At 36.8% G+C, this 13,003-nt stretch overlaps 1 protein-coding gene across 1 annotated transcript in view; it reads right to left on the minus strand.

Moving 5' to 3' along the window:
• kcnq1.2 (potassium voltage-gated channel, KQT-like subfamily, member 1.2) overlaps nucleotides 1–13,003 on the minus strand; it is a gene marked incomplete at its 5' end in the record, with an annotated part of 143,828 nt that overhangs the window by 98,930 nt on the left and 31,895 nt on the right. Inside the window, 7 exons of the mRNA XM_084396787.1 lie at nucleotides 3,530–3,598; nucleotides 3,868–3,976; nucleotides 4,184–4,234; nucleotides 4,972–4,998; nucleotides 8,047–8,188; nucleotides 10,995–11,126; nucleotides 11,919–12,014. Coding sequence (XP_084252913.1) covers nucleotides 3,530–3,598; nucleotides 3,868–3,976; nucleotides 4,184–4,234; nucleotides 4,972–4,998; nucleotides 8,047–8,188; nucleotides 10,995–11,126; nucleotides 11,919–12,014 — 626 coding nt within the window. The remainder of the gene's footprint in view (nucleotides 1–3,529; nucleotides 3,599–3,867; nucleotides 3,977–4,183; nucleotides 4,235–4,971; nucleotides 4,999–8,046; nucleotides 8,189–10,994; nucleotides 11,127–11,918; nucleotides 12,015–13,003) is intronic.

Consider the following 13,003-nt stretch of genomic DNA (forward strand, 5'->3'; position numbering starts at 1 on the left):
TGCTTTCACAGGAGTGGCCAGACGACAAAAACAAGCCCTGCTCGGAAACAGACCTGCGTTTTCAGCACAGCAGAGACTGAAAGTCAAGTTGTCTTGATTTCTTATAGAGCTTTATGGGTTTGTTTCAAAGCAGCTTCGCCGTAATAAACAGGAAAATAAGAGAATCAATGATGCAAACTTAAAATATGAGACGAATTCATATTCGGCTGTAAAGAAGACAATAGTGTCATTATTCACTTTGCGTCAATTCAGTTTAATAACCGTCGATGTTGCAAACTTTTTCAATTATGAAACAAAAGTTGACGCACCATAAAGCAGCTCTACAGTGGTTTCATCATCCAGCTCACGTTCAGGAGCAGTACAATCAATAATATTACTGATTATTATGTGCCTTACAAATCTTTTATGCGTCTTATGGACTATAGACTATATTTATGTTGGCTTAAATAAGCGTAGAAAGATGAGTTTGGATCAGCTGAACAGAGTCACACAAGGTTCCCACACTTTCTGGCAAATTAATTTCCATACGTTTTCTAGGATACTAGAATTTCTTAAAAGATTAAATATTGTAGTCATTTGTAGTCAAAAAAGTGATTATTTAAAATTGATCATATCTTTTAAAAAAAATGTATACTGACTATGGAAACTTCAATGACTTTTCCGAAATATTTATTTATTTATTTATTTTTCATGGCTTTTTCTAGTCCTAGAAAACACACTTATGAAATTCCCTGATATTTCCAGGCTTTTCCAGGACCGTGGGAACCATCGTCACAAAACCGGTCTGAATGATTTATTATATCCGACTGAATCAGTCAAGTTGACAGCGCACAGACTCATGAAACAAGATCTGTCTATTTCATATATGACAGATTCATGACAGCCAAGATGTCTTGGAACAATCTGTTACATAAAGATGAATTAAAATGACCTTTTCAAAAGAAACGATTCACTGAGTCGGCTTAGTAAATACAAGTATTTTTGTAATACTATGACCAAAACTGTTAGGGAAACACAGTTGGTAACATTTTATAATAAGGTCCCATTAGTTAAAGTTTGCTAATGTGAATACAACTAACAATTAGCAATACATTTGTTACAGTATGTATTCATCTTTGTTAACGTTAGCTATTAAAAACACAGCTGTTCATTGTAGCTCAGGTCCATTCAATAATATTACCAGATACAACTTTTGATTTTAATAATGCATTTGTAAATGTTTACATTAACATCAACTAAGATTAATAAATGCATCAGAAGTATTTTTCATTGTTAGTTCATTACTATAGACACTCTAAATACTGTATTTAACTAATGTCAACAAATGGAACCTTATTGTAAAGGGTTACAAAAAAAAAGTTCAAAATCACCACAGCTGAGAGAGAAAAAAACTGAGAGGATGCCTCACATAATCACATAATCATATAATCAAATGTACGGGACAGGAAAGAAACAGAAAACAAGACAGTAATGAGACAGGAAACAGACAGGATAGAGACCGGAAGCAAACAGGAAAGAAACATGAAACAAACAGGAAAGAGACCGGAAGCAAACAAGAAAGAAACATGAAACAAACAGGAATGAGACCGGAAACAGACGGGAATGAGACCGGAAACAAACAGAAAAGGGACAGGAAAGAAACATGAAACAAACAGGAATGAGACCGGAAACAGACGGGAATGAGACCGGAAACAAACAGAAAAGGGACAGGAAAGAAACAGAAAACAAGACAGTAATGAGACCGGAAACAGACAGGAATGAGACCGGAAACAAACAGGAATGAGACCGGAAACAAACAGAAAAGGGACAGGAAAGAAACATGAAACAAACAGGAATGAGACCGGAAACAGACGGGAATGAGACCGGAAACAAACAGAAAAGGGACAGGAAAGAAACAGAAAACAAGACAGTAATGAGACAGGAAACAGACAGGATAGAGACAGGAAACATGAAACAAACAGGAAACAGACAGGATAGAGACAGGACACATGAAACAAACAGGAAAGAGACTGGAAGCAAACAGGAATGAGACTGGAAACAGACAGGAAAGAGACCGGAAGCAGACAGGAAAGAGACTGGAAACAGACGGGAATGAGACCGGAAACAAACAGGAATGAGACCGGAAACAGACAGGAAAGAAACAGGAAACAAACAGTAATGAGACCGGAAACAGACAGGAATGAGACCTGAAGCAAACAAGAAAGAAACATGAAACAGACGGGAATGAGACCGGAAACAAACAGGAATGAGACCGGAAACAAACAGAAAAGGGACAGGAAAGAAACATGAAACAAACAGGAATGAGACCGGAAACAGACAGGAATGAGACCGGAAACAGACAGGAAAGAGACCAGAAACAGACAGGAATGAGACCGGAAACAGACAGGAATGAGAACGGAAACAGACTGGAAACAGACAGGAATGAGGCAGGAAACAGACAGGAAAGAGACACGAAAGAGAGATGAATGAGGCAGGAAACAAACAGGAAAGAGACCGGAAGCAGACAGGAAAGAAACATGAAACAAACAGGAATGAGACCAGAAACAGACAGGAAAGAGAGATGAATGAGGCAGGAAACAGACAGGAAACAGACAGGAAACAGACAGGAAAGAAACAGGAAAGAGACCAGAAACAGACAGGAAAGAGACACGAAAGAGAGATGAATGAGGCAGGAAGCAGACAGGAAACAGACAGGAAACAGATAGGAAACAGATAGGAAACAGACAGGATTGAGGCAGGAAACAGACAGGAAACAGACAGGATTGAGGCAGGAAACAGACAGGAAACAGACACGAAAGAGAGATGAATGAGGCAGGAAACAAACAGGAAAGAGACCGGAAACAGACAGGAAAGAAACATGAAACAAACAGGAATGAGACCGGAAACAGACAGGAAAGAGACACGAAAGAGAGATGAATGAGGCAGGAAACAGACAGGAAACAGACAGGAAAGAAACAGGAAAGAGACCAGAAACAGACAGGAAAGAGACACGAAAGAGAGATGAATGAGGCAGGAAGCAGACAGGAAACAGACAGGATTGAGGCAGGAAACAGACAGGAAACAGATAGGAAACAGACAGGAAACAGATAGGAAACAGACAGGATTGAGGCAGGAAACAGACAGGAAACAGACAGGATTGAGGCAGGAAACAGACAGGAAACAGACACGAAAGAGAGATGAAAGAGACCGGAAACAGACAGGAAAGAAACATGAAACAAACAGGAATGAGACCGGAAACAGACAGGAAAGAGACACGAAAGAGAGATGAATGAGGCAGGAAACAGACAGGAAACAGACAGGAAAGAAACAGGAAAGAGACCAGAAACAGACAGGAAAGAGACACGAAAGAGAGATGAATGAGGCAGGAAGCAGACAGGAAACAGACAGGAAAGAAACAGGAAAGAGACCAGAAACAGACAGGAAAGAAACACGAAAGAGAGATGAATGAGGCAGGAAGCAGACAGGAAACAGACAGGATTGAGGCAGGAAACAGACAGGAAACAGATAGGAAACAGGCAGGAAACAGTACCTGGTTGTATTCAGATGCTGAGTAGAGACTGATTCTTCTTCTTTTGCCACAAACGGGCTTCTCAACAGACTGAAAGAGAGAAACAGGCGCTTTCCTTCATCTCACAGCTGAGGAACAGGAAGATCTTGAGATGATTCGGAGGGAAAAGGATGAAAAGGTGAGGATACTTTAAAAGAGAAATGAAACGACAGGGGAAAAGAGGAAAATCCAAAAGCGTTTGCTTGTTTACACCATATACGCAAACACAAAACTCCTAAACTGAACAACATCAGCCTGCAAACCACACAAGCAAACAACAACAGAGTTCGATGGATGGATGAAAAACCAGAGGAACTCACTGTGAAGCGTCTGTTACTACAGGTAGAGCGATGTCTTCACCAGTGAAGTCCAGTTCATCCATCAGACTGTTGTTTCGGGAGATCACGGGGCCATCCAACTTTTTCTTAACTGTAGAGAAAATTCAATTACAGTATCTCCATTAAACCACAAACTCGCATGACAGATGATATAAAAGATAACAGGCAAATGTTTAGATGTGATAGAATAAAAATAACTGCACAAATATTCTGGAGAAAACTCAAGAAAAGAGACTGAGAAAGCAAGAGAAAGAAAGAGAAATTGCAAAAACGAGGCAAGGAAAAGAAAGACAGATACCTGGAGAAGAAGGACAGCTGAGAGTGAAAGCCGACCACGAGCGCTGACGGTCTATTGACACGCAGATAGAAGAAAAAGTGCAAACTAAGATAATGCTAAATGACAAACAACACAAGATAAGCGGCAGAGGCAGAACACGATCAATATGAAAGGTGAGGTAGTAAAGCTGTGTATTTACTTTTTTGCATAAATATATAAGAAAAAGTGCACTTTAAACCAAATGATGCACTTAATAGACTGAAAAATTAAGTGCATTATGTTATGCATGCTAACCAATTAGCCTGATAAAAAAGGCGCGTCCCAAATTGCGCACTATTCTATGCCATTTTTATTAGTGTAACAATTCATAAAAGAACAAAATTCCACATCAAATACCCAGATGATGCACTTATTTAACAAAAAAAAAAATGCACTCAACTGATGCAGTTTTCCTTAAATATATATATATATACATACATACACATGTGAGAGAGAGAGTGTGTGTGTGTGTGTGTGTGTGTGTGTGTGTGTATTTCTCATCAAACTCCAAATGATCTGAGCTGCTAGTCAAATCGATTTCACATCTCTATACTCTTATATTTTCATTTCTTCTTTTATTTATAAATGTTTTTACACATCTGTTTTAATGGAACTGCTTTAACACGCATTGAATAATTTATGCAAACCGCTGCCTTTTAATTGTCACTTTTTGTTTTTAAGCGTCTTTAAGTTGCAAGCCACATCAATACAACATGCACTTGCAAAAAAGCAGAAGCAGAAGCAGAAAACCACAGCGCCAAAGTTCTCACCTGACGATCGGAAAAGTTTTGTGATGCCTGCGTAAAGGGAAAAACATGTAACCGTTTAAACTTAGTGGGACATTTGGTCGAACTTGTTACAATCCAGTCAATTCCCAAAGGATAAAAACCTCGTCCTCCTGTATTTGTCTTGGTTGAATATCCAGTTTAACTCAGAAATACGTTACATGATGGGTTGAAAATGTCACTTTTCCTAAATGTTATGATTCATCTCAGAACTTTAGCACTTAATACTAACCGAGATGCTGTGCATATATACTTTTTCAACAAACGCTCAGAGCATCTAACCGGCTCAAGGCTTTAATAAGCCGAACTGCTGAACATGATTTTTTCTTTTTCCCCCAGTTCAAAGGACTGCAGACATGTGCTGCGATTTCATTATCTTTCCCCTCTTCACTTCTAATTAAGCTTCAGAAGAGACGTCTCTGCTGGGGACCGTCTGTGTTGATGTGTCTGCTTTTATGATGAAGCCGTTTGACAGGAAAACTCATAAAAACAGACTTATTAACAGACTGGTTTAGCAGGGGACCGTTTGAGCGCCGGATGCCTTCCATTCACATGTGGAAAATGACATTTATTCAATACGGAAAAGTGGGTCACGTCGAAACTTTTCATCTTTCCATCCTCTTTATGCGCTTCCGCTCAATTTATGGGGTAAAAGAATGGAGTACGTAAACGACCGCAGCCTCTTTTGTGTCTTGTTTTCTGGTTGATGAGTTTCACTGGACGCTCCAGTGGAGAAGAAACTTTCACTTCAGTTTCTTGGATGCAAGTTCAACATTTTTGTGCTTATTACTACTCAGGTATTTCCAGCTTTCTGGAAGCCAGATGAGAGCGATCTGTTGAATTTGGCCAATACGAGTCGACACTCATTCATACGCAAGACTTAATAAAATCAAGCTCAGATTTGCCGCGGTCTAATTCACTTAACGGACAGGCTTCTCATGTGACACTGTTAAGAAGAAACATCAGGAACGAGGTCCTCTTCTGAACAGTGGGTCAACACTGGCAATGTTACATGCAAACTAATAATATGCTAATAATCGGATTGAGAAACTGAAATAAACTCTGTTCATCTCTTCAAACTCCTCAAACGATCCAATCAGCAATGTTAAAAAAAAACTAATTATTGACATGGAAAACTGGAAATACTTTCGGATTCACAAAAAAAAAAAAAAAAAAATGTGAATAAAATAAATAAATATATATGGAAGCTTGTTTCCGCCAATGAATAATAAATAAATAATAATAATAATTGCGACTTTTTATCTCACAATTCGGACTCTTTTTTTTCTCACAATTGCGATATATCAAGTCAGAATTGTGACTTTTTTCCTCACAATTGCGAGATATGAAGTCAGAATTGTGAGAAATAAAGTCGCAATTCTGAGAAATAAAGTCGCAATTGCGAGATATAAAGTCAGAATTGCGTGTTATAAAGTCGCAATTCTGGGAAATAAAGTCGCAATTGCGAGATATAAAGTCGCATTCCTGAGAAATAAAGTCGCAATTGGGAGATATAAAGTCAGAATTGCACGATATAAAGTCGCAATTGCGTGTTATAAAGTCAGAATAAAAAAAAAAAAAGAATAAAAAAAATATATATTTTTTTTCCCCTTAGAATTGGACTTTATATCTCACAATTGTGCGTTTATATCTCACAATTCTGAGAAAATATGTCAGAATTGCGAGATATACACTCGCAATTGCGTGTTATAAAGTCAGAATTGTGTGATATAAAGCGCGAGAAAAAAAGTCAGAATTCTGACTTTATAAACACGCAATTCTGACTTTATTTCACGCAATTCTGACTTTATAACACGCAATTCTGACTTTATTTCACGCAATTCTGACTTTATAAACACGCAATTCTGACTTTATATCTCGCAATTCTGACTTTATAACACGCAATTCTGACTTAATTTCACGCAATTCTGACTTTATATCTCGCAATTCTGACTTTATAAACACGCAATTCTGACTTTATATCTCGCAATTCTGACTTTATAACACGCAATTCTGACTTTATTTCTTTATTTCTTTTTTATTTATATAAAGTCAGAATTGCGTGAAATAAAGTCGCAATTGCGTGTTATAAAGTCAGAATTGCGAGATATAAAGTCAGAATTGCGTGAAATAAAGTCAGAATTGCGTGTTATAAAGTCAGAATTGCGAGATATAAAGTCAGAATTGCGTGTTTATAAAGTCAGAATTCTGACTTTTTTTCTCGCAATTGCGACTTTACATCACGCAATTCTGACTTTACAACTCGCAATTGTGAGATAAAAAGTCGCAATTATTTTTTAAAATGTTTTATTTTGTGGCGGAAACAAGCTTCCATAAATATATATATATATAAATACATTTAAAAAAAAAATGTAAAAAATTCATAAAAAAAATTAAAGTCTCAATTGAACTGAATTGTCTTCATGTAAACATCTCAATCGATCCGATTAGGCGCGTAAACCTTTAAATCCAAATACTTTCTCGATCAGATAAAAAAAAAAAAAAATAGCAAATACAATTATTAAAACATAAACTAAAGTTAAAATGAAAACTGAAAATAAAAAAATATAGTGAAGTCTCAATTGAACTGAACTATCTTCATGTAAACCCCTCAATCGATCCGATTAGGCGCGTAAACCTTTAAATCCAAATACTTTCTCAATCTGACACTAAAACATCTTGCGCACATTAGCGGTGCCGCGGTGTGTGTGTTTATTTACGTCTCGCAAAGCTGCATATGGTCAAATATTTAGAAATTATGTTCAGAATAGATGTAATGCACATGTAAATGAATATTTGAATTGGATTACAAAGTTTAGGTCATATAAACAGTAATGATATAGGATTGGATTCACTGACGGATTGATGAAATCAGTGCAAAAACAGCGTGATCAAAAACAGCGTCATCAGTGAAGCTTCCCAAAGCAAAATAAATGTTATTATGATAAGCTATACATCTTTCAGTAACTTAACTGAATTCCAGATGAAGTATTACATGACCTATGATAACAGAAGTCAGTTTCAGTGGTGATTGAGAAGAGAATAATAAGCGTGTGATACCTGAGGACTCGTCTGAGAAGACCCCGTCTTTATCATCGATGTGGTCGTAGGTGATTTGCGGGATGGAAACGGCTCGTTCTCCTCCGGGACCCAGAGAACCGTTATCACGCGTGGCCTTGGGCTTCCGCTTGTATCGCTTGCTCTGAGGAGGCAAGAGTCACAACATTACATGGACTTTTTAAAGGAATAAAACGGGTGTCACATGCACCACAAGTTTTATGATGCTTTTTGTCATTTCCAGAGCTGGATTGCCCCTTTATAAATGGACAACAATAAAAAAAAATACTCTTCAAAAGTGTTTGGAACGAGATGGGGTGAGTAAATGATGGTTATCTGAACTAGTAAACTGATAATTGTTAAAGTTAAAGACCCCATGTGGCGAAAATCAAGTAAAGTTAAATATAAAATAATATAAAAAACAGTAAAAGTGACAAAAGCTCATAACAAAATTACAATGAAAGCTGAAAACATAAAACAACGCTAAATTCAAAATATTAATAAATTATATAATAACACTTGTTGAAACATTTACACTGAAAACAACTAATAAAACACTTTCATTTATATTTTCACTCCCTCATATTTTATGGAAAACAATGGCAAATACTCTTCAAATAACGTCACGAAAAAAGCAAGTCATACGCAACATGAGGGAAAGTAAATGATGATTTTACACTTTAAATGCCATTATGCATTATTGCATGCAGAGAGAAATTCAGAAGAACGGTGACGTCCGAATCCTAAATCCCCAAACAAAGCCACATTAAATCTCATATATAATCTGATAAGCAATCGACGCGGCGGTTTCAAGAAACTCTTTGTTTCTTCCCAAGAATCGCTGATAAGACTTGCGTAAAAAAAAAAATCAAAATCAAAATGACACATCGACGATTCACGGGGCAAAAATCCCACAGATATGAATTTCAAATTTGCCCTTTATTGGACAGCATCATGAATATGCATGTTGTGAATTTATGAATTCTGCGGTGACTTTGCAACCTACACAAGCGAATCCCTCCGGAGTAAAACATGAGTCACGTCACGAAACACATAAAATCAGGGCTTCCCACTGGCCTGACAGGGGGGGAAGTAAATACGGGACGGATGAACGAGTGAGAGGTTTATGAACGAGAGCAGTCACACGCCCGCGCGGAAAGAGTTGGACCCAATATGTTTTCGGAGTCAGAGCTACACAAAGATTGTTTTGTTGTTCTTGCGCTACACAAAGGTTTTGCTCCCAGGAGAGAGGCTGCGATGACATCATGGCATTTGACTGAGTCTTTGTGCGAGACAGACAAAGGGGGTCAAACGGGTGAGCGAGAGACACCGAGAAACCACTCCGTCCCATGACATCAGGGCTCTCGCGGCGCTTCTCACACCTCAACCTACATCCCGGCCGGCTCTCTCTTTTATTCTCACCTTGAAAATCGCCCCGTGGAATCCACCGCGGGGTTAAACCCGTCACACGGCACAGTGTTAATTAAAATGTTGAATGGCAAAAGGCTTCTGGCTCCGTGTCAAACGCGCAAAGTCCCTCGAAGGCAGTGTTGGGGAAGCTAAACTACTAGCTTTTCATCGTCTCAACTAGTTAAATGACGGTCAAGCTGTTTAAAAAACATATAAAACATAGTTTGCTACACTACAGGCTACTAACAAGTTGTTATTTTAAACAATATTTTTTACATTTTATTAATTTTGCAGACACATTTACACTAAAAACAACAGTAACAATTGACAATAAGGTTCATGCACTAACACTAACAATGTATGTATTAATCTTTGTTAATGTTAGTTAATAAACAGTTGTTATATATAAAAATACAGCTGTTCGTTGTTCATGTTAGTTCACAGTGCAATTAATATTAAATGCAATCTCAAAATATCAAGTCTCGCCCCTTCATTTTCTCATTGAATATCACGTTTACTGTTAATGTGTCAAATTAAAGAGGTAAAATTAGTTTCATCTCATGTTAATTTGAAACTAAAATTACTAATTACAACTAATACAACTACAAATGTCTGATCTGCTCACCAAGATTGCATTTATTTTATAATAAATACAGTAAAATCAGTAATATTGTGAAATATTATTTCAATTTAAAAGAACTGTTGTCTATGTGAATATATGTTAAAATGTAATTTATTCCTGTGATCGAAGCTGAATTTTCAGCATCATTACTCCAGTCTTCAGTGTCACATGATCCTTCACAAATCATTCAGATGATCAAGGAACATTTATGATTGTATTTTAAATAAATATTTATATGCTGCAATAAAAAAAAGTATAAAATGCTGCACAGAAAATGAATCAGTGAATCATTTTCTAACTCAGTTCATTTATATGAACAACCCAAATGAACTGATTCAATAAAACAAACTGATCTTCACAACACTAGACAAAAAAAAAGTAGCTGGAAAAGTCACGCATTTTAAGGCAAAATGAAGTGGCATTCACAACATATTTCAAACCAGGAATGTGTATTAAAAATATTAGGAACCATCCAAATGAACTAAGAAGCTAAAATGAGTCTGACTTCCCATCTCTACAAGTAAAAGACAAATGTAACACTTGAAAAAAAAATGGCACAAAAACCATGTGGAAAATAGTCTGTTACTGGACAAGCTAAAAAGTCTTTTACTACTGTCCAATGTTAATCTAACGTCATCTAAAACGGCCATCACACACACTCCTGTTCACCTACGCCCTGCAGAGGCCTTTACATGCATTCTGGGAAATTCACATGAGCCTATAGAAAAGACTTAACGCACAATAAGCCCCTCTAGAGAAATGCCTCCACTGTCTGGGCTTTGCAGTGTCCCGCTATGGAGGCTCAGTCGGGACAATCGACAGGAAAGAACATGACAATGACCGAAAAAACAACACAAAGGGTTTGAAAGACAAGACAGAGAAATATCCGTTCGCAAACAGGGAGTGTGTGTTTCCTCACCAGCCGTCTGAAGTTGCCCGGACTGGAGTTTTCCGAGTGTATGATGGGAATGTAGTCGCCCGTCAGCACGTACATCTTCCACGTGGCCGTACACCCGTTGGACTTCTCGCAAGCGTAGCATCTCCACAGCGTCTGAGTTACATAGATGAACGCAATAAGGAACGAGAGACGGTGCTGTATCGTGAATAAGTCAAGGCTGAAGGGCGTTGTTAGGCACGACGTGAAGCGATCCGTGACTTGTTCACGATACAGCACTAGCCTCGAGTACCTTATTGCTTTTATAAAATGGTTACCACACAATACAAATATTAAACCCGAAAAATATGTATCTATGCAACTGTCATGAGGTAAAATCACTAAAAACATTCCTTCCGCTGGAAAAAATAGTCCCTGATCGTGAACAGCAATAGAAGTTACATCGATTATTTCACCATTAGATGGCGGCAAAGACTGTCTGTATGAGTGAGTCAGTCAGTAGAGAAGACTTTTACATTGAAAGGACTCACACTTGTCGTGAACACGGAGAAGCAAGACGCAACTGACAAATGGCTAGGGCACGGAAAACCCCTTAACTGTTAAAAGGACAAGATATCGCAGCGGACATTCACACCTGAAGGAAAATGCTACTGTAAATGCAGGTACACTCGCTTAACGATCTCTACAATACTCTACTCTATAAGCTTCAATGAACAATATCGATGAGATCAAACATGTGTTTACGTTGCTAAGAGTGGTTGCTAGGGGTGTTGTGTAGTGATACAGAGAACCGTTGGGTGAAGCGGCCGTGAATACATTTATCGTGAATTAAACACAGCTATTGACCAATCAGAATCAAGGACTGGAACTAACCGTTTTATAACGTTTATTAGGAGAGAAATGATCACTGAACGTGTTGTGAGCGTTGACTGAGAAGTGGTTTGTCACCTGTATGAGAGAGGCTGCGGCGGGAATCTGCCGGTTAAAATGCTTCTGTCTCTGTTTCTGCTGGACTTTAAGAGCAAAGCCCGATCCCAGAATGCCCTGCACACAGAGGAAGACAGTTCACACAATCGGCTACCACAAAATCACTAAACTAAATGGAAAAACTTGCCATAAAAGTTAAAAAATTAAACAATTACCATAGTACGGTTACAAAATAAAAGCACAATTATATGCGATATTCATGAATGATGTTGATAGAGTTTTATACCAATTAGAATTTATTATAATTATATATCGTTTTACATATTTTTATATTAATGTATTATACATGTTGTATATTGTATAAATATATTATTTTTATGAATTTATTATAGAAGTATTACATAATTTATTTTATTATTAATTTATTGATAATATATTAATGTAAAATTATATATATATATATATTTTTTTTTTTATATCTATATATAACATTTCTATTTTTATGAATTTATTATAGAATTTATTATAGAATCAGTATTATAGAATTATTATAGAATTTATTTTATTATTAATTGTATTGATTATATATTTATTTAAAATTATATATAATTTATACTTTATTATAACTACAGGATTTTATATTAATTTATTTTACATTAATGTATTTGTATATATATATATATATATATATATATATATATATATAAAATTATATTTGTATTAATTTATTATTGAATTATTATACAATTTATTTTCTGATTATATATGAATTTAAAATTATATAATTTATATTTACATAATGTTATATAAATGTATTATATATACAAATCATTTCTTTTAATGCCATAGTTGTGTTCGATTCTAATGTTGCAGATGCATGTTATATAATGTGTAACATGAGGACCGCGGGCCCCTGAGGCCCCTGGAGGCCCTATCACTCTTAAATGGACCACATTAACCCCAGACCCCATTACTGGAGGGCCTCCATAGGAAAACACTGCCCTGGGGCACCAGACAAGCTCGGAGAATGTGCGTGTGTGTGTGTGTGTGTGTGTGTGTGTGTGTGTGTGTGTGTGTGTGTGTGTGTGTGTGTGTGTGTGTGTGTG

Source organism: Rutilus rutilus (assembly GCF_951802725.1).
Source record: "Rutilus rutilus genome assembly, chromosome: 23".
Classification (NCBI taxonomy): domain Eukaryota; kingdom Metazoa; phylum Chordata; class Actinopteri; order Cypriniformes; family Leuciscidae; genus Rutilus; species Rutilus rutilus.